Consider the following 24805-nt stretch of genomic DNA (forward strand, 5'->3'; position numbering starts at 1 on the left):
CGTCATAAAGAGTGCATACTAAACTTTGTCAGTCATACGTATTTGTTTTCATTGAAATAAGACTACAATTTATAGATGGTGTTGGTTAATTTTAAAAATTCAATTAAACCATGCGAAAACCAAGCCATAATAGATAATAATAAAAAAATACTCGTCTATCTATAAATTATCCAAAACTATGCAATTAAATCATACATAACTTTGGATATTTTATAGATAGAATAATATTTTTTATCTACTATAGTTTGGTTTAGGCAGGGCTTTATGAATTTAAAAATATAAACCATCAATAATATGTGTAATACGTATTCTTAATCCAACGAAAACAAATAGGTAGAATGAAAAAGTGTGGACAATTTTGTCGTTATACCTAAACTATTATGGTTTGATTGGTTTCTAAAAACTATCCAATACCATCTGTAAATTGTAGTATTAGTTCAATAAAAACAAATACGTATGACTAACAAAGTGTAATGTGCACTATTTACGGTAGATCTTAACAGCCTACCTCCATCCTTCGCTGTTATATATTTTTTTTCCGACCATGTCCGATCCTAATAGGATCATATTGGCCTCCACAGAGTAGATGTTTGTTTTAACAGTTTTTATTTTTTACGAGAAATGGATGTCAGCCACTTGCTCAACCTATTAGGTCCATACCCTGACTCTCACAAATTGAAAAACAATATGTGTACTTGCCAGACCCAGGATTCGAACCTGGGACCCACGGCGCGATAGTCCAACGCTTAATCCGCGCGGCCACCGTGGGTAACTGTGGGCTGTTATATACTGCGTTAAATATTGCGAACAATTACAAATATTGCGTATATCATGCGTGCATAATAATATTAATAACAAAGCCTACGTACATAATATTTTGTTTCTGTGATGACTATGATACTAAAAACATTTCAGAATAGTTTATAAGACTCTCAAGTATTTTTAGTTACTTTTGCAATTTTTCATCAACTTCGTGTTCAATTAATGTTGTAACTGAACTAATGTAATTTCTGTAGGTACATCATTTATTTAACAATCTTCTTTGGTAGAGTGCTCACGAAATGGAATGTCTTATTGCATAAAACGTATTGAGGATTATACTTTGACAACAATGTATCGGTTTTTGAGTTCTTTCACGGTTGTATACATTATTTTATGACATACGAGCACGTGTAATTTTCTTTACGATTTCGCATCTTTTGTATACAATGTACGTCTCTATTCTGTAATGAAAATGTGGAAATATTTTATCACCAAGAATAACTCTTACAAAAGTACCTAAGTAAAGCTAAGCTTATTTTCTTGTGTTAGTTGCGAGTTTCATAATATTTGAAATCAATACATTTTCTCTCTGCTCATTGCAAATTGATACAAATTGAGTTATACTCGTAGATGTTTTATATCAATACGGCTTTCGATAATTTAGCAGACTTGTTTATATAATATTACAAATGATATTAAAATGATTGTCAGGTGGGTTTTTTACAACATTTTTATTAGCTCGTATTTTTATTTGTCCGGTGGTTGTTTATCCGGTACAAATCTTGCAATCGTTTTTTCACTAACTTTCGGACTAGTTAGACATTTGAAACTTTTAGAATATATCAGAACACAATGCCAATGCATTTTTTAATACTTTTAGCCATCTTTAAGTAGAATTGAGTAGTCTGTTTTGTATGAAAAGTTATTTCGGAAGAAATCCGTAATCCAATTCACTATTATTGGTTGCTAAGTGGGTGGTTGTGACACCCCCGTATGGTCCCCATTTGGGGATGTCTTTGTGTATCTGGAGACGCCCGAATCGGTATCAAAGCCAACAAATAATAAAGCGCTGATTACGAAAATTAAATAATAATAACAGAGCCGAGCCGGCAATGCCTTAGAGTAGATTATAATATGTTGAATGGCAACAATGCCATAATATAACCGTTGACGATTTGCAACGTCGCCTTCTTTCGCCAACGGCTTTCGTTGAAAAAAATCACAAGATGGCGCGGAGATCGCGACAAACAGAAAAATCGCGAGCACGCCGATTTCGTACAGATAAAATAAAATATTCAAAATGTAACCATATAGTATAATATTAACGTAAATAAACTCGTCGTTTTCCATCATAATTCCGGTGTGTCAATTATCTACCTCCAAATCCTAAAACGCAGACGATAAGCCAGAAACTAAAAATAAAAGTGACAGTTGAGAAAATTTTCACATACCAAAATGGAGGGAAGTGATAAGTGGCCCCAATCAACGTGGGACTACGCTTCTTGATTTTAATCGTCTGGAATCAAGAAGCAGGTGAAATTTCTTTCACCCGGACACACACCCTGAGATCCAAACACCGGAATAGGAAACGGCGAGGAAAAAACATCCAGAGGCTTGCCTCTGGTGGCGCTCAACAAAGTATAATAAAAAGCAGTAGAAAGAGGATGCTGCCAAAGCCAAGCCAGTGAAGAAAAGAGCAGAAACACCCGGATTGCGAAGTCATGGCTCCCGATGTACTCCCGACCAACTGCATCCGCCAGCGAACTTGGCCCACGGACGAGTGTATCGGGCAAGACCCTGACTCCAACGAGGGAAAACTGCATCAAATGCCCTGCATCATCAGCCGCTTGAGCCCTCTTCGTCAACAGCAGCGTGTCTGTGAGCCTTGCAATCAGCCCTGGCCCAGATGCACCAGGATGAAGAGAGCTACAAAGCGGCCTTCTTCAGCTGAGCAAAGCAGCCTCCATCAGCGGATAGCAGCCAAGCAGCATCCTCAGCCATTAGCATCATAGATTAGTTAGTTTTAAGTGTTTTGTGTTTGGAAGCGATGCATAATAAGTTATTTCAGTGCTCGAAGTGGAAAATTTTACAACCCGGAGCGGTTGTATGAGGAAGAATGGCGTTCCGGTCCATTTCGGGCCCTGATATATTTTTAAAATTATTTTTATAAACTTTAAAGCCATTTTAAGTATTAAATTAAGTTTTCTGCATATTATATTAGTATAATATCAGTGCAGTGCGTGTAATTCGATAGCCACGGCAGGGCAAACGAGCAATAAGGGGTCGAGTAATGCGCCGGTATGCATTTTCGTGAAGGATCGACTGATTTTCGGACGGTCGCTGTTGGGAAGGCTGGGTGCGACGTCCTCTCTCAGCATCCGCCCGTACGGTAGACATGGGGAGCCGCGAACCACTACGCCCACAAAGCGGCGTAGTGCTGCATCCGAAACTCTCCGGTTGCCGACGGTCCGAGGGTGTTGAGAGGGCTGGGCGCGACGCCCTCCTCTCTCAGCAGCTTTACGGTAGGCCCGGGAACCGCGAACCACTATGCTACAGTGCTGCATCCGAGTCTCTCCGGCCGCCGACGTACCGGGAGGGCTTCGATCCTTCAACGTCTAGAGACGCAACCACCCCTTACCAAGCCGCCGCACTGTCCAGTTACACGCGCTATCGTAACCAGCCTTTAGTTGGCCTGGCCCCCATTCGGGCCTTTCCGGAGAAGTGCGCTTGTGACACCCCCGTATGGTCTCCATTTGGGGATGTCTTTGTGTATCTGGAGACGCCCGAATCGGTATCAAAGCCAACAAATAATAAAGCGCTGATTACGAAAATTAAATAATAATAACAGAGCCGAGCCGGCAATGCCTTAGAGTAGATTATAATATGTTGAATGGCAACAATGCCATAATATAACCGTTGACGATTTGCAACGTCGCCTTCTTTCGCCAACGGCTTTCGTTGAAAAAAATCACAAGATGGCGCGGAGATCGCGACAAACAGAAAAATCGCGAGCACGCCGATTTCGTACAGATAAAATAAAATATTCAAAATGTAACCATATAGTATAATATTAACGTAAATAAACTCGTCGTTTTCCATCATAATTCCGGTGTGTCAATTATCTACCTCCAAATCCTAAAACGCAGACGATAAACCAGAAACTAAAAATAAAAGTGACAGTTGAGAAAATTTTCACATACCAAAATGGAGGGAAGTGATATGGTCCTAGCAACTAAATTATTAACATATACGTGCGTTATTATGGAAATCAAAATGACATTTCAGTATTCAGTATTTCTATAATTGTTTGTTTTTTTATTTACTTCATATCAAGTTCAAGTTTGAGCATATTGAGCATAATAAATCAACAGACAATTTAAAAACGTTGTATATAAAAAGTTCTTTTTATCTTATAATTATTTATAAATTATTACCAAAGATACCGTTAATTTATTCACAGTTTGTTTTGTAGAAATCCGAGATAAATCAACACCAAACGTATCTCCAATTTGCACAGCACATCATTACCGAAAAACCGGAAAAACCGTTATTTTTTTTCGGAACGAAACCCGGAACCGAACCGATATAAATATTTTTTTACTTGAACCGAAACGAAAAGTTCGAAGTCCTGGTATAATATATCGGGTTTTAATCTCGGTGCTGGGTGAAGTTCAGATAAATTTACACTTTTCCAATCAATATTGTGAGTTCGGTAAAAGCATATGGATCCAACCGGTTGGGTGAATGGGTTTTATACTCAATATAATTGGTCGACATTATTTCGTCATTCTCGATACATTACTGGATAGAGGCCTCTCCCTGTTGTCCATGCTATTTCAGTTCCTTAGTCTTTCGTTGCTATATACCTACTTCTGCTATGATTGCTTAGCTTATCAATCAAGAGGGCTATTGGTTTCACTAGATTTATTCACAACCTAATTATATATTCTTAAAGCGATGTGTCTTTTCCCTCTTATCAATTTCAATGTATTTAAATTTTACAATGATTTTCTATCACTTATTTATTTATAGATTTTGGCGCGTTATTGTCAACATGCATATCTGCGGACCATGTTTTATTACTATTAGTTTTTGAGACCCTTACGTCTTCTTACTGTTCACTTTTTAATGCAATGTAAATAGGAAGATATTAGTAATTAAAATTGCTTAAGAATCAAATGTAGATATCATGTCTGTACATCAGATCGAGTAAGGGTTAAATACCAACTGAATAAAAAATAATTAAAAACAGAATAATATCTATATACTTCTTAAAGAATCATATCTTTCATATTCAATAAATATACCTTTTGAGTATTCATATCAGAAACATAAAATAAATCAATAAATAAATATATAATAAAATACAAATACAAAAAAATAAATAAAATCATAAAAATCTGAAAAATCATAAGTATTATTTTTTGATTTAATACACCTACACTGGCTCTCAGGTAAACATATTATGTTTCAATACAATATTATCAACAGAGATTTTACACTAATTATAATGCTAATATTATTTATAAAAGTATAATTTAAAATATTGTCAATAAAATACCACGCATTTATTACAAATTTATTCACACGTGCCCATCTTATTTACAATATAGTTATATATATGTGTGAGAGTATGTGGTTTAAAACTACATAAGTATATTTTTGTATAAAAAGAGCTTTAAAAACCATAATTATTATAATGACATTTTTTCCCTCTGTCTTTGAATAAAAGTTGGTAAGTAAATAATCAGTTTATTTCGTGCGATGTGTACCTAGTACTGCATAAGTAAAATAGAAATTTAATATTGAGCATACACTGACTTATCTTAATATATTATTTCAGACTTAACTTTAACATTCAAATTTACTTATTTAAAAAAATAGATGTATTTAATTTTGTTGTATTGATGTACAAATTACACCTATCAGTAATAATTGAAACCCTATCACCTATTAGTAAATTTTTAAAAGCGCTCTTCTGTGAAGTTTATACTATCTTCGACATACGAACGACACTGAAAATAATATTATCTACTTTTCAAATGTTGAACGTTATAAATATTATTAATTATAATTAACTACCTTTCAAGTAAAATAATTAATGGCACTCTTCTTTTGCGATTCTGTACGTACTGATGTGATTGGAGTAATTTTGCAGTGGAATGTGCATCATACATCTTGGTGATTGTTTTATATTATTTTATAATGTGCACTAAGAAGATTAGTCACCAACAATACTAGTGCAACGATCACACATAGATTTGAGACTTTCGAATTTATAACAATTCGTTTCAATTATTCATTTTAAATAATATATTATATTTTTTCCAATCTATAGAATACTGAAACTATAATTTTAATATAATAAACTACAGTGTGATAAGTAATTTAGTGTATTTAGAATATTTTAGTTTCACGTCGCTGAGCATCCTCGTCTAATTAACTCAATTGTATTAAAAATAGTGATTGCAAAAGTATTGATAGGTATAAAATGAAGTAATATTATTGTCCATATAATATAAAATTTACTAATTTTTCAACAGGATGTAGGTACCTACTCGTAATAGAAACTCATTTTTAATTTAGCCATCTTTGTTATTATTATTTTTTTCGCGCAACTAAAAAATATGTGCATGAAAGGGTATTTTAATAATTCTAGGGTTTTTATCATCCGGTGGACAATGTAAGTTTGAAAAATGTGAATGCTTTATTTATCAGAAGCTTTCGATTTGAGACAATATATTGTAAATTTATACTTTAAACTCTTTAAATTAATCGATATGTATCTAAAATTTCTAAGAAAAAATATATATTTTATTTAAATCAAATGTAAATTTACAATGTAAAAAAAGTTATAAAATAATTATTACATAATATTTATGGTTATGTATATCATTAAAAATTAGTTTATTAGGTTTTCTCAAATTCAAATTCCCAAATTAATTCATGGGTTTAACGTATTGTGTATTTATTTTAAATAACATCGATTAAAAAAAACCTTGTTATCCTTTTTGTTTATATCGAATCTAATTTTCGGTATCGTTACAATATTGAAGATCAATTTGCTGGGGCCAGAATATTATAGAGTATATAATAATTATTAATTGTTGAATGATAGTTCTAACACGTGGTTTCTTTGAGAATATTTTTCACAGGTAGCAGATAACATTAATAACATATGTAAAACACAATTATTTCTGGTGCGTAGAAATGTCAGCATAAGTTTCGTTAATGATTTAATAGTTCCGTGACCATCGGACCAGTGCTCGAATATATTTTAACAACAATCTGTATCGTACCTTAATACTCGTACTTTGGACGCTGAAGACGCGCATGCGCGTAATTGCCAGGCGGCCGATCGATGTAATTAACGTGCATTTTAAAGGGGGCAATTAAAATCTCATTATATAGTTAGCAGCGAATGCGTTAAAACTGCTTATCTTTTATTCGGTTATATTATGTATAATATAAACAATATTACACTTATAATTAATGTGAGTTTGCAATACTGAAAAGTCTTTACGAAATTACCTTATTTTTATATGCCATATTTTTAGATTACGGATAATAGATATGTTTTTGCGACCTGTTAATTGCATCATTCATTTTCAGTTGTCATCACTGGAAACAGAAATTTTAACATTAGAATCCGTGAAACTATACCATTAATTATTGTGTTACAGACAATTATTGATTTAATTTGAGCTATTGTAGTTACTGTATCGTACTTCCAACTTTTTGGTATTATAGGTGGGACAAAAATAAACAATATCTTATGTATACCAAAATAATGAAATATTGTCGAGCCCTGTTCACGAGTTTTCCCGTTTTTTTTCAATAGAGGCCAATAACCTAATAAATTTAATTGAAAACTATTTGTGTTTATTTTTTCGTTAGCATCGTTCTTATAATTATTTATTTATACACAAATAAGTGTGCCAGAATATAATTTGAAAACATAGGTACTGATTTATACGGGAAATTGACTACCTATCTATGTATTATGTATAAATAATTCACAATATAAATAATTAGATTAAAAATAACAATATAAATAAAAAAAACTTTGTGAGTTTAATGTATTTGAGAGTGCAATTATTTGGTCATTAGCTTCTTTATGTCAAGGTTTTAAAATAATCAACATTACCTTTGTTAGGAAACAATTAAATAATTTTGAAAAACGTCAATGAAGTGTACATACACTTTTGTTTATTTGACATTTGTGGCATTCGTCGCATATAATCTTCTGAATTGATGTTACTATCTATAATATTAATATACAAGGTTAGAATGTTAGTGAACATATTAATTTGCAAGGATGTTTAATTTAGAGGTTACAATTAGGTTTAACGATAATCTTCATTGTTTCGTATTAAGGCCAATACTACCAGAGGCACTTAGCGGAAAGATACGAAGCTTGAAATTTGAAACATTTTTTGATTATTTACATTTTAAAAGTATTTTAAATAATAAATACGTAAGTATCTAAACATATTAAAAAGAAAAACGTTTTTTGAACTACCAATTAAAAAAAAACTATAAAATATGAATTCGTTAAAATATCCCATATTGTTATTAAATAATATTTTATGGTCATGTTTATTTTTTAAATATACGTACATACACAAAAGATTTTTGACAAATTCATAGATTAATATTTTTTATTTTTATTTCAAAAAATATAACTTACTTATATCAAAACAAGCATAAATCTTTTGACCATACCAAAATCAAATTTCCTTGCACTGATATAAATACACATTGAAAAAACAACATGCATGTTTGACCAGTCGAATATTCGAACACTCGACCCACGGCTTTGTGTTTAAACAAAGACGGTCACTTTACTAATGCAATTACATGAGGACACGCTGTGGAGGTGTATCATGTTTATTTACTTATTTTTTGTAATCAACGGATCACTCGTGACCTAGTAAACCGGGGTAAGGTTTGGCATCTTAAAATCATCGTCTCCAGTCAGCCATTTCTTCAACTTAAAATACCAATCGCTCGCGCATCCTGAGCCATGCCATCCAACCACGTAACTTGGGTCTCCCAACCCTTCTCCGGCCAGATGGCTTCACGCCAAAACTTTCTGGGCTGCTTGATCCACGTATATTCATTCATCGAACATCTCAGCTGTGAAATTGTGTTCGTTATGCTCCCCAAAGTTATCGTAGACTTTGTGTTCATGACGAATGCGAGTCATTCCATTATATTCAATACGAAATTTTAAAAAAAAATCAATATAAACTGTTTTTTTTTTCATTCGAATAATTGACAAGATTTGAAAATCTAACATTCTTTATTATTAAATAAATGTAATACAGTGTTGGATATCAACTTATAGTTGATATGAGAGTGATAAATTAATCTATAATTATTATTTGATTGAAACCACGATTATTTATCAAAGATGCAATTTATCAAGACGAGATAAAAATAGCAATTTAAAATATTAAAAATTAACTGGTTTTTCGTCATTGTGCTTTACCGATTAAGCTACCGACGTCCTATCTAATTGCGACGAAATTAACTAGTAGTTTTTACAACAAAAGTTTATCAATAATTTTTGGCTACGGTTTTTGTGATTTTAATCAAGGTATCAATTATTAAGTGTCCTAATTACTAACCGACATCCAGTTCACTCCAAATTTTAGTTATTACATACGAGTACTTGCACTTGCTAATTTAATAAAATATTCCTTTCATTCAAAGAATAATTCTGTTCCCAAGATTTGAGAATGCACTATTGTTTATATTGAATTTTCCTAATTTTAAATCCAGTGAACACAGGTTCAAGTCCCGTCGGGCGTCGAATTTGATTGATCGTAAATGATTTTTTTCTAGTAGGTATAAATATGTGAGATTTTTTAAATATAATTTTTCTTCAATATGTAAATAATTCAGTAATTTTCCAAAAATCTCACGTATAAGACATTGACTTTTAACATTTTTAATCATCTGATATTATGTATTAATTTTTTTGTTATAATATAAAATGTTTTAAGTGCTTATAATTAAAAATATAATATAAACGATTAAAAAATATGTTTTTAAAAAAATGACCTTGTACGTAATATAAACAGATCAATATAGTGGTAGCTTGAGAACGTAACAAAATCAGAAGCAATAAGTATATCACAAACTCGGTAGGTACACGCAAAGTCACACCAACCATCCTTTTTGTGATAGTATCGTATTATTTGTTTTTTTGAATTACAGTTTGTACCTATTGCCGAAACCACGAGATTTAAATAATGACCGTTCCATTTAAGCGGGTTTAATTTTGAGCATAATTGATGATAATAACACACTTACTAAACAAAACTACTTTCTTTTTAAAATCAGGAAGCACTATAATCGAGAGTCAGGAATGTAAATACGAGAGATAAACTTATTAGTACAGAATTAAAGTGTAACCTTCAAATTTATAAAATTAGCTTAACGTTCAAATTTAAATTTCATTAGTTTGTTTTTATTATAATATATATTCACGTAGATGACATTTATCCTATAGTACATACTTTATATGCAAATTTGGTTTACGCAATTTTACTAAAAACAAAAATTCTTTACGATTTTATATATTTTTTTTACTGATTTCATAACTTAGATTTTTCCATTTTAGTGCGAGATGTGTATTTTTTTATATCGTAAAATAGGCCATTTTAGATAATAATTTAATATTTTTATTTTAAAAACCTTCTCATAATTTTAACTGTTATTTAAAAACGTATTATTAAATTGACAAAGCCTTGAACTGGTAGTGTTCTTGTATTTACATTATTAAATTTGTTTTGGCTTACGTTGTGCCTCATTATATTGTTTATAACAGAGTTTACTGAATATTGCAATAAAACTAATTATGTCTTGTCCCATGCTAAATTTGTGATGATTTTCGATAATTGTAGTGATAAAAATTACTTTTTCAGGACAACGTGAGTCCACATGCGATAGTTTTAAGGTAAATGCTAATCATAAATGATTATCCTGTTTTCATAAAATCTACTTTACCAAATATTTTGTTTTTGAAAAAAAATATCATTTTGTTTCATAGGATTAGGCACCTTTTGTTGTTCTGAATAAAAAAATTGGGACTTGGGAAAAAAATGCTACTCAAATCATAGGTTTACAACCTTTTGATTTCACTGGGCTACATTGAGTGAATAATTCTTTTGGGACGCACGTAAAATATTTTTGAAAAAGTCGTGACCATTTTTATATTCCTTTAAAAAATTCTCAATACCATCATCTAAAATCTAGGTTGAACGGATAGAGCGATTGTATTATAAAGGGTAAGGTTTCAAATAAAAGACTGCCCGTCAATTCAAATAAAGAACAGACTCTGCAAATTTGTGAGTGTGACATACTTAGAACTTGTAGTTCTCGAATATTAGAGGTTGGATTCTTGATTTAATTATTAATATTCTATAGATAATTATTCTCAAGAAATTTCCGACAAGCAGACTTTTGTGACCCGAAAAAGTTTGATCATTTCAAAATCAAAGTCGAGATCTTTTTTTAATTCTTCCAGTCAAAAAACATTTTGCATTATCAGAATTTTATTTCACACTTCGGTAGGTATTTTAAAGTTTTTTTCTGGAAAAATTCCAAATAAATCGCCAAGATGGTAAAACTGCTTCGTAAGCTCAATTTTTTCTTATTTTTGAAATCTGGAGATTTTCATTACTCGGTGATCTCTCGAGAAGTGAGAATCTCGACATTTCTAAACAAAATCTCCAGATTTCTTTTATTTATCATTATTTGTCAAGAATTTTCGAGAAGAGAAATCTTGAGAACAACATCTATCCACGCTCAATTATTGACAAATCTAACTAATTCATGATTTTGTTTGAGCCCTTCAAGTCACCTTAACGTCCCTAGTTCGTATTGCATAGTTATCTATTTTACTGCCATCGTTTATTATATGCTTACTAAGACATATTATTTCTTTGAAAAACAATCTATGATCAACAAATCAACAAAATAAAAAACAATCTATTTTACATACTTATGTAATATGCACTACGTTTTTAAGAACAAAAATAAAATATTCAGTAGTCATACATTTCACTCGAACTCTGTTACACATTCACTTTCAGTCTGTTATAATGTGGTATCTAGGTATATTATAATATTACGCTGGCTGCATTGCTGAATGACCAAAGTGTGTAATAAAATATTTCGTGTTTTGCTGACGTCGCGAAGTAAATAACCAGGTGAAAAGGTGTTTGACCGACCGGCAGCCTTTCAAACCACTTCTCCAATACTCTCTTTCGGTACACATAACTCGTGAGTGGTGAGAGATCGATTACTGATGAATTGGTTTTATTTATGTTGATATTAAATATCTAAAATGTGTGTCTTGAATTTCAAGACTTGATAATTAACATGAATTATTTGTTAAACAAATATTTGCGAACAATCAATAACATTTTAGAAAAACTTCAAATAGCATTTGTCAATATTTATTCCATGCAAATACAGCTGTATTCAAATACAACAAAATATTCTCACAGTTAATAAAGGACATTACTTGCAACGATAAACTATAATATCAACAGAAACCGTAAGAAATCGTCATAATTGGTATTCATATAGTAGAAATTTCTCTCATCACCAAAAGGCTGTAACTTCACTGATACGGGGCCGAAAAAAATCAACATTTACAAATACCCGTTTTTAACTAACGAAATAAATATAAATTAAAAAAATATATTTAGACGAATTAGTACTCTCGTTGTAATATGTAAACATTGCATGTGTATATATGATGATTATGTAGGTAATATCTAGTTATTTTACGGCAAAATTGTTGTGAAAATGATGAATAAATTTTCACAACATTCAAACAATGATGTAAAGATGATGTCTACATGGCGTGTATGTATTGACAAGCGACAGCATAATAAGGTGCATTTACTCAATCATAGCGTAAGCCTCACGAAATTTTGTTACTATTACAATTATTATTCGTGATTCAGTTACGGAGAAATTTAATTATCCGCTCACCGACTTGGCTGACATGCGCGACGGACTTGCTGTGAATGGCGTGTTTGCGTTCAACTTTTCGTCGCATTACTAGAGTCTAGTTAAGATTTATTATACATCAATATTTTTAACACCTGAAAACACCATAGAAATACGCAAGAACAAACATCTACAACGCCTCGTTTACAAGTACCTATATTATATTATAGAAAGAACAAAAATAATCATATTTAAATTAAACTATTTTATTTTCAACGGACAATCCGAAGATTGACGAATCTATTTTTTTATTTTTTTAAAAATTTAAAGATTGTGAAGCACGTTAAGACTAAACTAAGTTAAGACTAAACTTATTACTGGTTTCTTGATTCAAACCACAGGAGCCGGTCACTGCACTTCACTGTCATATATATTAGATCATTTCGTCATAATTACGGTACAGGTGGTTAATTTGGTGAATCATATCAGCCTAAATCCTATGGATGGGGGTTCAAGCCCCTTTGGCATATATATTTTTTCTAATGGGTATTTTTTGAGGTATTTCCAATGTATGCATTTTTCATTATATAATACATACATCGATTAGCTTTCATAAATTAGATAAAGTAACTGTCTCACACACAAAACCATATATATCTGGTCAATCAACATTGTGCCGGGCTATGTTTATTACTTTCACTGCGTGTCAATCATCATTAGTTTTACGACTCTCATACCATTGAGCCACGCACGTTGTAGGTAGTGTTAACAAGATTCTGTATATTTTGTCAATGTTGGTAATTATTTATGGTTAAATCAAATCAATGTCGATGTCAATCAATCGACCACAAATTAATTCTATCTCATAACATTTAAGCAGATACGTTAGCAGAATATAACATCACTGCTGTTAAATACGTGAAGGTGATGTAATAAAATTTCTTATTGCATTATATGTAGCGTTCATTTTACAACCATATTCGTGAGTATTAATCTGACTACGTATTAATGTAGACTGCGGCAAGTTTAACGTGAAGCGTGGCCGTTTCGAGAACTACAATACTGACAATCTTTTCATAATATATCGCAGAGTCACGACACTTCAACTTATAATTTTCGAATTCTATGTTGTTCAATCATAACTAGATATAGCCGGGCTATTACGAGTGTTCTTTTATTCTTCAGGTCCTATTGTATACCTACTATTGTTATTATGTTCTTACTTCTTCATCATGGATGTCTTAAAAACTAATTGCACACAAAGTCTTTTACCTCCTGTCTAAAGTCACATTTTATAACCCCTCCCCCATTCCCTATATTATTGATTTTAATGTTATGTTATAATGGAATATTTTATTCTTAGAAAGAATCAGTTTTTATTGTATTTATTATGTGACGTCGTATTTTTACAGCCCTTATTCCCTTACGACTGACGTCATATAATATGGGCGACATCTTAAACATTATAGGTTTAATCAATTTTAGAGAGATTTTTTTATGATTTCTGACATGGTATCTGTATGTAATTAAATAATTTAAGTACTTCTTCCACATACGACGAAAAAGAAGTAGGTACAAAGTAATCAATACAGTACTAATGATTAAACAATTTCATGAACCTATATACTTACACAATACAATATTGAAATAAGATATAACGCAGAAACGATTTTTATTTTGATTCAGTGTGGTATTATTATTTATTAATATAATCGCTTGGTTATAGACATCATAAATATTCGATTCGTCATATTATTTCATTAACAATGTCAAGGTTTTTGGCAATTACATAAAGAAATACATATTTTAGTGTAGTAATATTGATTATATAACAACGATTTTAATACTGTTATGTTTTATATTTTGATGATAAAGTGACACCTAAAATTTATAAACTAAATATTGTCTTAAAGATCTGGTACATATTGTGTCATTTAAAAATAAATTAATGGTTAATTTTATTTGGAAATCTGATTGTTATCCTATATACCAGCATGATAGTTAAATTTATTTATAATAATAGATACTATGTATGTAATATATTTTATTTTAATTTGTGGTATACACGCGTCCGTTCCAAATGAGTGAATAAGAATCCATTCATTGAAAAATTTTCAATGTTTTCTTTTGAAAACTAGTTGTACCTGTATAAGGTGTGTTTAGGTATAGGTACTTACTTAGTATTTTGTATAAACAATATTAGGTAGTGTAGTAATAATGTAAACACGTTGCACTTATTGTGTGGATATAGTTAGCGTAAATATTTAAACAAAATTGAATATCGAACCTTTGAAACTATTTTGTAATTTCGGTACCTACGTCATATATATATGATACTCTACTTCAAGAAGAAGGTTTCCCTTATTTTCGTCATTTTGCCGACACATATTTCGTCGCTACTTATTACATTCGTGAATCTTGCATTATTTTATTTTGTAGATAAACCTGGTAGGTACCTAGGCGTTAAATCCCTCTTGTATGTAGGTACATATTATAGCACTATAATCTGTGGATAATTACCGTAAAACTTGGTACTTTTAAAGAGAGCCAAAAAATGACAATCTGTGAAATGTGAATTTATATGTTTCTGTATTAAATTTATTAATTTAGCGGCATCGATTCCACTTACCCCTTATAATGGTTATGTTGACACATTCAAGTTTTAAAACTTATCTGTATTTTTCGTTCATACAAAAATTTTAATTTTGTTATCCACATGTAAATTACTTTAATGGTTAATGTATTATCCTTAGATATGAAAGAAATCTTTCTTCCATAGAGATTGATTGAGGCTAAACATATAAACATGTGGCAAAAAAGACCTTCTCGGACCTGTAATCTTCATATATACTCGTTGATGTTTTATAGGGAAACCACACAAGGCCAATTATTGTTAAATTTTAACACAAGCAATGATTGAATTTATAGAAAATTTTACAAAAGAGGGAAATAGGTTGTATTTAAATTTCCGTATAATATCTGTAATAATTAAATTTCATTTATGGGAGACATAAAAATAATCAAACAGCGTATCATAAATACAAATTAACTTACTAACTTAAGAAAATTATATAAACATGGTGAATGTGGTACTTAATGTATTCCTTTATAGTTTTTGTCATTAATCATATAGTATGTTTTCAAATAAATGGCGCCATTTTTTATTGTTTTCTCTTCGTATGAGAGCTCGTAAATATTCATCAACTGTCAGGGATTGAATAGAGCTTTTGTTTGTAATATTACAAGTAAAGAAGCCGATGTTGACAAAGTGTAGTTAAATGCCTGATTGAAAAACCTACGTGTTTGTTTATTTATTTGTTTTAAGAGCTTGAACCAACTTTCTCTCAATTTTGACATCAATGGGAAGAGAAAAATATTTTAGCGGATGAATGGTTTACTCGTGGAGTCTTTCAACCGTTACAAAATATGACCGCGGACACTGCTCCGAATTTAGTAAAATTTAAGCGCAACTCATTTAAGTACATAAAATTATTTCATCAAAATATTTATCGGACCATAATAATTAATTATCACGGAAATAAGCGATGCAGGTTTTATGTACAGTATGAAAAGATACTATGTAAAAATATCTACATAAATATGGCAGGTATTTTTTTAGGTATTTATGGCAAACCTTGAAAGTTTTTGTTAAATGTTATGATATACCTAACAATACCGTAAACCACTATTTGCCTTAGACTTAATTCTTTATTGATCCATATCCACATACCGTCGTAGAACGGTTAAACCTCCGATATGACGAAATTTGAAGAACGAAATTGAATTTATATGCGTCCGTCAATTACCTACGTAGTCGCAACCATGACTTCCGTTGGATAAAAACTGTTTCTTCGTGTCAGACTGTGATGTTCAGTAGTGAGAACAAATGCTCCGACAAGAAGCTATTCATGTTTAGGTCTTGGTCGGCTCTAGTATAATGTATCTCTCCGCCTTCTTCTTCGTTATATTCTGTGGTTCTCCAGTTTTGAATTCTCAATGGTGATGGCCTCGGTATCCACACAGTGCAGTCTAACCATCTTATTTCGGGTCTTCGATTTATTCGTCTCTCTACAGTCTAGGTTAAACGTCAATAAGATATTTGTCAGCTGCATTTTAAGAATAACAAAACAAATATTTGTAGTGAATAAGTTGAATGTTTACAATATTGATGACAGAATAACCCTTGCGTTTTTCAGGTCTTGCAAAGACATGTGAACTTATCAAAGATGAAGGATTCGAAGCTCGAGGCTACGTGTGTGATGTAGCAGATAGACTGCAAGTCTACAGAATTGCAGATATTGTCAAAAATGAAGTAGGTATTCGCTGATAAACATAATATATGTTTTATATATTATTTTCTTTTGTTAACTGTCAATTCATGGTGGAACTGCATTGTATTGTTGTTTAATTTAAGAAAATGCATTTTTTTTTGTAGTACGTATTCCACTTTTAATCAATAAATTAGGACCAGTTGTACTGTTGAAAATCAGTTGAAAATGTCCCTCTGAGGCGGACGAAACCGGTACTAATTTATTGATTAAAAGTGGAATAAGCACTACAAAAAAATGCGTTTTATTAAATTAAACAACAATATTGTATATCACTTCGTCCCACAGTTTCAGGAAACACAGTTAATCTGTTCATTTCACAGTTTCATACATGCGTATAAAATAACCGTGGGTTCAATGGAAAAAAAACACTATCTTAATAAAAAAAAACGTCTTTTGAATTTATAAAACATCTCACATGTACATATAGAGTGTAGGTATATGTATGTCATATACATATTTAATACTATTATGTTATCGTTACAATTGACAATACTTTGAAATACTTGTACTATGTGGGGATCAAACTACATATAATTATTCGGTTCTCGGCATAATAATCGAGTTCTAAATAATATACAAAATACTGCAAAAATTTTAAAATCCTGTACATCGCTTATGTATAAGGTATGTACGTTGGTGCATTGAAAGTTGATTGCTATAAATCATATTTATAACCGCCATTTTGTCGACTTTTTTTCAACGGCAGTTTTTGACAGATAGGATAGTTGAAGTTGGTCTTGTGAAGTTTGCTACAAAATAATATACAATACAAAATTACTTGTAGCTAAATTAATCCTAGCATACTTTTTCATATTATCTTTCATAAATTTAGACACTACACTCTACAGGTAGAGACAAGTGTTTCACAAATCTTGTTGGTTAAAACTTATTACGCCATACCTGTTAATTTTGGTTTTTTTGAGATCGGCAGTACACGAACAAAGTGCATTTTCGTGGTGTAAGCTTTAACGAAATAAAATTTTATTGGCTCACTTGCATGATGTAAATATATTTATATATGGATGGATCTACTACGTATGGATTATACTAAACATTATTCCATGTTGAGCCATCAAGCGTGGACAAAAAAACAATTTCAAGTTAAAAACTGGAATTAGGATAGCGTTTGACAAATTAGTATATTGATTAAGTTTGTCGATATAATTATTATTAATATAATGAAAATGTATAACTCACTCTTAATAAACATAATATATATTATTCGGTTAGCAGTAAATTTACCAAATACATATTTTTATTATACAAGTCAACCAGATAATATTAAACACAGTGTTTCATTCAATTGATGTATACTGTACCAACTGAATTTTTAATATTATTGTAACGACAGTCTTTCATTTATGTAGGTGAAATATATTATAAATGTTAATATTAAAAATAGCAGCTATGTTCATAACTCACTGTCATGTATTTTCTTACAGCGAAATAATAAAAAAATGACGTATTAAAAACAGGAATAAAATTAATTCATTGTTTAAATAAATTCAGGTTGGACCCGTCGACTTGCTGATCAATAACGCGGGGACAGTGTGTGGACGAACAATCTTAGATCTTCCAGACAGCGCCATTGAAAACACATACAAAGTGAACATTCTCTCACACTACTGGGTAAGGATAGGTTTAATGAACATTTCGTATTTCATTATTGGATTTCCCGCCTACAGGTATTGAAGAAGCCCGCTTCAAAGATTCAGAATTGTATACCAATTATAATGTAACTATTTTTAGTACTGGCGATTAAATTATTTTTCGATGACGAATTTCATCTCAATTGCCTTAATTCGGCACTGCTGAAAAGTGAACGGAACGGAAGTATGCAGACATTGCATAGGTACTAGTTATTATTGGATGCATATATTTAAAAAAAATGTCATTATAAGATTGAAAAGGAAATTATTTACATGATTAATAATAATGTAAGTATTTTTTGAAATAATATTGATCAAAATAATATAGGTAGGTACCTAAATTATATGAATTGTTTATATTATGCAATGACATTATTGATATTATGCAGTATGTTAAAATGATTTTTCCATAGAGCTTAACTCACGGTTTTCATAAAACTATGTCATATAATATATTATGAGGCGTATTTTTTGTCAATCAATGAATTATTGTTAATAAAAGTTTCCAAAGTATTTACAATAAAATTATGTAATTCATTCTATAAATGTCAGAATTTTCATATAACATTAACTTCTTAAAATAAATTGGCATTATATATTTTAATTGTTGTCCTCGATTAAGAGTCAAGTCCGTATTTATTGAGTACATTTAAAATACAAAATATGCATAATCTGTTAATGCAATTCAATTAGTAATGTAGGTACCTATGTATATGAGATTCTAATACGTAGCGGCATTTTTTTCAATTTATAAATATTTTATACGAGACGGGCAAAAACTTTGAATAATAATTTTATTTGATTTATTTTTTTAATTGTGGAAATTGGTTGATACCAGTTTGGATTTATCGTCGTGACGTTTTTATATTTGATTATATTATATGGGAAACTAAATGTTAATTTTGAGATTATTAAAATAAACACTTTCTTATTTTTGCTTATAATTCTGTAATTTGTTGTTAAAATCATATTTATGGATTATGGTGTATACTCGTACAAGCTATTTTACCACGTTTTTATTAGCTCGTATTCTTGTTTGTCCGGTACAAATTTTTTCTTGGCAGTTCAATTTTTTTAACTAACTACCCGACTAGCTAGACATTTGAAACTTTTAGAATATATCAGAACACGACGACAATGCATTCTTTTAATACTTTTGGCCATCTTTAAGCAGAATTGAATTCATTTTCAGTTAATTCTGTTTTGTATGTTTCGGAAAAAGTTCGTTAAAAGTAGTATTTACTACTCACTATTATTGGTTGCTAAGTGGGTCCTAGCAAGTAAATTATTAATATATACGTGCGTTACTATGGAAATCAATATGAAATGTCAAAATGACATTTCTGTATTCTATAATATTTATTCAGTATTTCTATCAAGTACAATAAAAAGTTTTTATTAATACATAGAATTGTCAAGTTTATATGATTCAACAGAAAATTTAAAAACGTGGTAGGTATATAAAAAGTTCTTTTTATCTTGTAATTATTTTAATTTTAATTTTAATCTTTTAAATATAAATGTCATACTTACCTGATTAACAACATATATCTATATAAATAAATTCAATAAACTCTTCTCAGTATCTCCAGTAGATTGTTGGTTGTATTGACATTAAGTAAAACATTTAGTGCTGTAAATAAATTAATATACCTACTGCATACACAGTTATTCATAATATTGATAAAAATAGCAGTAGTACGAACTTCTAAAAATAACAATAATATACTATTCAATTATATTATAATGATTGAGACTTTCGCGATTGTTTGTTACCGTAATAAATTTTTAGGTTGCCACCTCGTGTTCTACCTCGATATTTCGGACTCGTTGCAGAGGGAATGGGACAACATGGCGCACAAATGAAATAAATAGAAGTTCGTTACGGTAGTATACAGAAAGTTGTTGAGGAATTTCGATTATTTTTTATCTACTACTTAGTAGTTTTAATTCATTTTGCTCTGCGGATTGAGAATTATCATGCCTAAGGCTTTATATAAAGATAAAAGAAGTTACTTCTCGTTGGAACTGAAACATATTATGTACTATTAAATCATTATTTACGTGTGCATATTTAAATTCTCGCCAAATATTAAATAATAATATAATAATTTAAATACAAATAATAATATTAAATATATATTTTTTTAATTGCCTATAATTCACGAACGTCTATTTATTTTTAAATTTTATTCGATTGCGTGGCGCCCAGTTTTCCCGGCGCCGAATCGTCTTAGACCCCTTGCTGGAGGCATTTCTCAAGAGATAAAATGTATTGTAGTGTACTCTATTTATAGCCTATAACAATGATACTCAACCTTTTTTTTCTTCGGGCCAAATACATATTATTTTTGTAAAGTAACGCGGGCCGCATCACTACTTGTGTGACGAAAAAAATCATGAAACCGCCCTTTTTTACAAATCATTTTTGAGATTTTAAAAAGTATGCGTGTTTTTTAAATTAATCGTGTGCAATAGCAACACTCTTATACCAGATCTGATGTGAACTATAATGACAATCCTTTACGGGCGTCACTATCTGTGCGTCAAAGTCGACACGAATCTCCAGATATACGAAATTCCATATAATAAATGTGTTTCGGGCCGCACATAAAAGGTTAAATAGCCGCAGGTTCAGTATCGCTGGTCTATAAGTTTATAAGGTGTATGAATGTTATGGAAGGATTTAATACTGCTCGGCCAAAGCAACTGAATACCGTCGACAAAGGTTTGTCCTGGATGGAAAAGTTTTTGGTAGAGGATTAGATCAGCCAAGGGTTGTAGTCCCAAAAATGATGATGATGATGATAAGGTGAGTTTGACAATGTTCCTAACCATTACCTACCGCTCTCGTGTTTGTGAGTACACTATCTAATTACATGTTGGTAGATGTTATGTGTTGATTTTTTCGTCAGTTCACGTTTTATTTTAGGTAGTTGTGTGGGTTAAAAAAAATACATGATGTTGTCATATTGATAACATTTCCAATACAATTACACTTAGAAAATTACGCCCCCAGCGAAATGTCAGCTAACCAATATCTACAGCTATATTAGCAGTGGCGGCTCGTAGATAAGATATTTGGAGGTGCTGCGGTTGATTAAAAATAAAAATGAATATTTATTTGGATTATATTTTACTATTAATATCAAAATTAAATATAAATAATTAATTATATTAATTTTTAAAACAAAGAACTTTGCATAAATCGGTTCATGCAGAAATAAATTTTAAAAATGTTAATAAATCATTATAATATTTCTTTCCTCGCTCTGACGCGCGTGCTCACGCGCGACGCAGAAACGGAGAAATACTGAAAACGGACTGTCTGGCCGGCAGTACTAAGCTGCGAGCACCGCTGCCCGCGCCCCTTCGTCGCCCACTCGAGAATATTCTATTGAAATCGGTACTGTTCAAAATGAAGTACCTACCGCGCTGTATGATAATATTATTGGACATTGGATGTGTCGATGCGTGGGCGAGCTGATTACACGCCTAATAATATTGATAGTTTCATAATTTTATAATAAACATAAATTTATGTATATTATAATATTACATTTGTCTCGATTTTCTTAGGGGTGCTGTAGTACCGCAGTGCATATGGACGAGCCGCCACTGTATATTAGTATAGTTATGATTTCGCCGGTATCTAGTACAGTCTGTTACCTATTGGGGGTATTATATTTTAATAATATGTGTAAATTTGACAATTTCATAATATACTCGTACTATAAAAATGTACTTACTTAATTAAATTTATGTATTTTTTATAGTGAGCGAATTTTTAAATATCTTGTGTTCTCATTTGTTATTATTAAAACCGGTATAATACGTTTACATAAAATATAAATTGCATTACAGCATTCAAATTAATCAGTTATTACGCAAGGAAATTTTCTAAGTAGACGAATATAATAATATACTTACTTATTACAGATAGATCATCTGAACTAAATAAATTTAAGAGATTAACCGATGTTGGTGAACTGGTGCTTACTAAATCATTACAAAGTCTGCACTATTTTAGCATAAACAAAAGTAAGTTTCAATCTTTCAATCTCAATTTCATTAGTCGGCTCGCACATTGGAACTCGTCTCGCCTAAAAACGCATCGAATACGTCGATGTGACGTCATCGTCATTTAACGAAACAACATTACACGTGTTGCCAAATGGAGCTTCGCAGATCGATCGAATGCAACTGTTTCGGCTGAAAAAAACATCTGGCTGTTGCATTCGACATGTTGCATCCTTCTCGGGCTCCGAGTCGGTGGGTCGAAGTCACAAAGAAATACATGCGAATTGGTCATTCCTATACCGGCTCGCCGATCGCCGCATTGAAATATCAATACGTTTCGAAGGCTACGCGCGACTGTCGGTAGATAGATGTGCGAGGTTGTGTCATGCAACACTGGCCGCCTGTTCTCGGAAGCTTTGATTTATGGCGGTAAGGCACACGAGGCGATTTGTGATGTGCGAGCCGGCTAAAGTCATAATACACGCTGTCGACTCTAGGTGCATTGCAGGGAACACAAAAATGATCTGTTCTGTGGTGCATTGTCTTGAATATTACGTCCATGAAACAGCCACTGAATCTAGGTAGGTACCTCTTATTCCTAGGGACTAAAATATTCAGTTATATATCATCTGTATTTTTCACAACAATATCTTACATATTTCAGATTTTCTTGCCATACGATAGCTATCTGATGTACTAGGTATTTGTTGTGATCAGTATAAATATATTTTTTTATGAAAATAATAAGAAGTATAGATAAAATATATTGATTTGTAGATACATAATGTAATAATGTTTGAATATCCGTTTTATTGTAGTAAAATTATGTTTTTATCTCAGATTATATTGAATGTTTATCTGAACTATTTGAACTATCGTCACCTGTCACTAGGGATTCCAATCCCGGGATCCCGAATCCCGGGATCCCGGGATCTCGAGCTATTTTCGATACCTATGAATCCCGGGATTGATAAACATAATCCCGGGATTTCGGGATTGATTTTTTTTATCAATTTTTATGGAAAATAAAATAAAAGCGAAAATAAAACATACTTTTAATAAAAAATAGCTATATTAGAAATAAACTGAGTTTGAATGAAGTTTGATTTATATTCATGTGTAGGTTGCCGATTCATTTTATTTTTTCACATGAATTATTAAAAATGAGAATGATTGGAAAAAACAATGCTTTGCACTTTTAACAAAGTAATTCTACCATGATATCATACGTTTTACGGCAGTTTCATATTTGGCTGACTAATTAGATTTATGATGCGGAAAGGCCATACGTACACCATGATTATTTGCTTTACTATTTTAAATCTCGCTAATCCATTCATTATGTCTTTACTATCAGAAACAGCAATCTCATATTAAATTCACATTATTATTTATATTACAATATTATTTACTCCATTAAACTTGTGTATTTCCAAGATTGAACGTATACAATATTAACAATAAATGTCTTCAATAGTATAAATTATACTAGATTTATTTTTGACCAATTTTATCAATGTTATTTGTAAATATAAAATTTTTATATTAACAATGGAAAAAATGCCAATCCCGGGACCAGTCCCGGGATCCCGGGATTGTCAAATTGTAATCCCGAAATCCCGGGATCAGAATTTTGGCTCGGGATTGGATTCCCTACCTGTCACCATCGAGTATGAAACTACAAATTGCGAACATATAACATTATTTTAATACTAATAATTGTATGTTTTTTTTCCTTTCCACAGACAGTGAAGGCTTTCTTGCCAGACATGATTGCTTCACGACGTGGTCACGTGGTTACATTAGGCTCCGTAGCAGGGATGCTTGGAACATACAGATGCACAGACTACAGCGGGACAAAGGCGGCCGCCATTGCGTTTCATGAAAGCCTGTTTTCAGAGCTCAAGGTAAACAAATGCAACTGGAATTCAACTGTTCCAATTTAAAGCACTGTATAATTAGGCAGGCAATGCACTTGTTTTATGATCTCGAAATAAATATTTATCTTATAGACTCGATATAATTGAGAGTACGAATGAGTCTGGGGGGTAATTAAAGCTATACGTCTAT

The 24805-nt window shown here is 31.3% G+C and overlaps 1 protein-coding gene across 1 annotated transcript in view; it reads left to right on the forward strand.

Annotated features, from left to right (window-relative positions):
• LOC147068032 (short-chain dehydrogenase/reductase family 16C member 6) overlaps nt 1–24805 on the forward strand; it is a 34435-nt gene that overhangs the window by 8263 nt on the left and 1367 nt on the right. The window contains exons 3-5 of the mRNA XM_085952654.1: nt 16932–17047; nt 18576–18695; nt 24481–24642. Coding sequence (XP_085808780.1) covers nt 16932–17047; nt 18576–18695; nt 24481–24642 — 398 coding nt within the window. The remainder of the gene's footprint in view (nt 1–16931; nt 17048–18575; nt 18696–24480; nt 24643–24805) is intronic.

This window comes from Rhyacophila brunnea, unplaced genomic scaffold (assembly GCF_057557595.1).
Source record: "Rhyacophila brunnea isolate RB1 unplaced genomic scaffold, BYU_Rbru_1.0 scaffold_3, whole genome shotgun sequence".
NCBI lineage: Eukaryota > Metazoa > Arthropoda > Insecta > Trichoptera > Rhyacophilidae > Rhyacophila > Rhyacophila brunnea.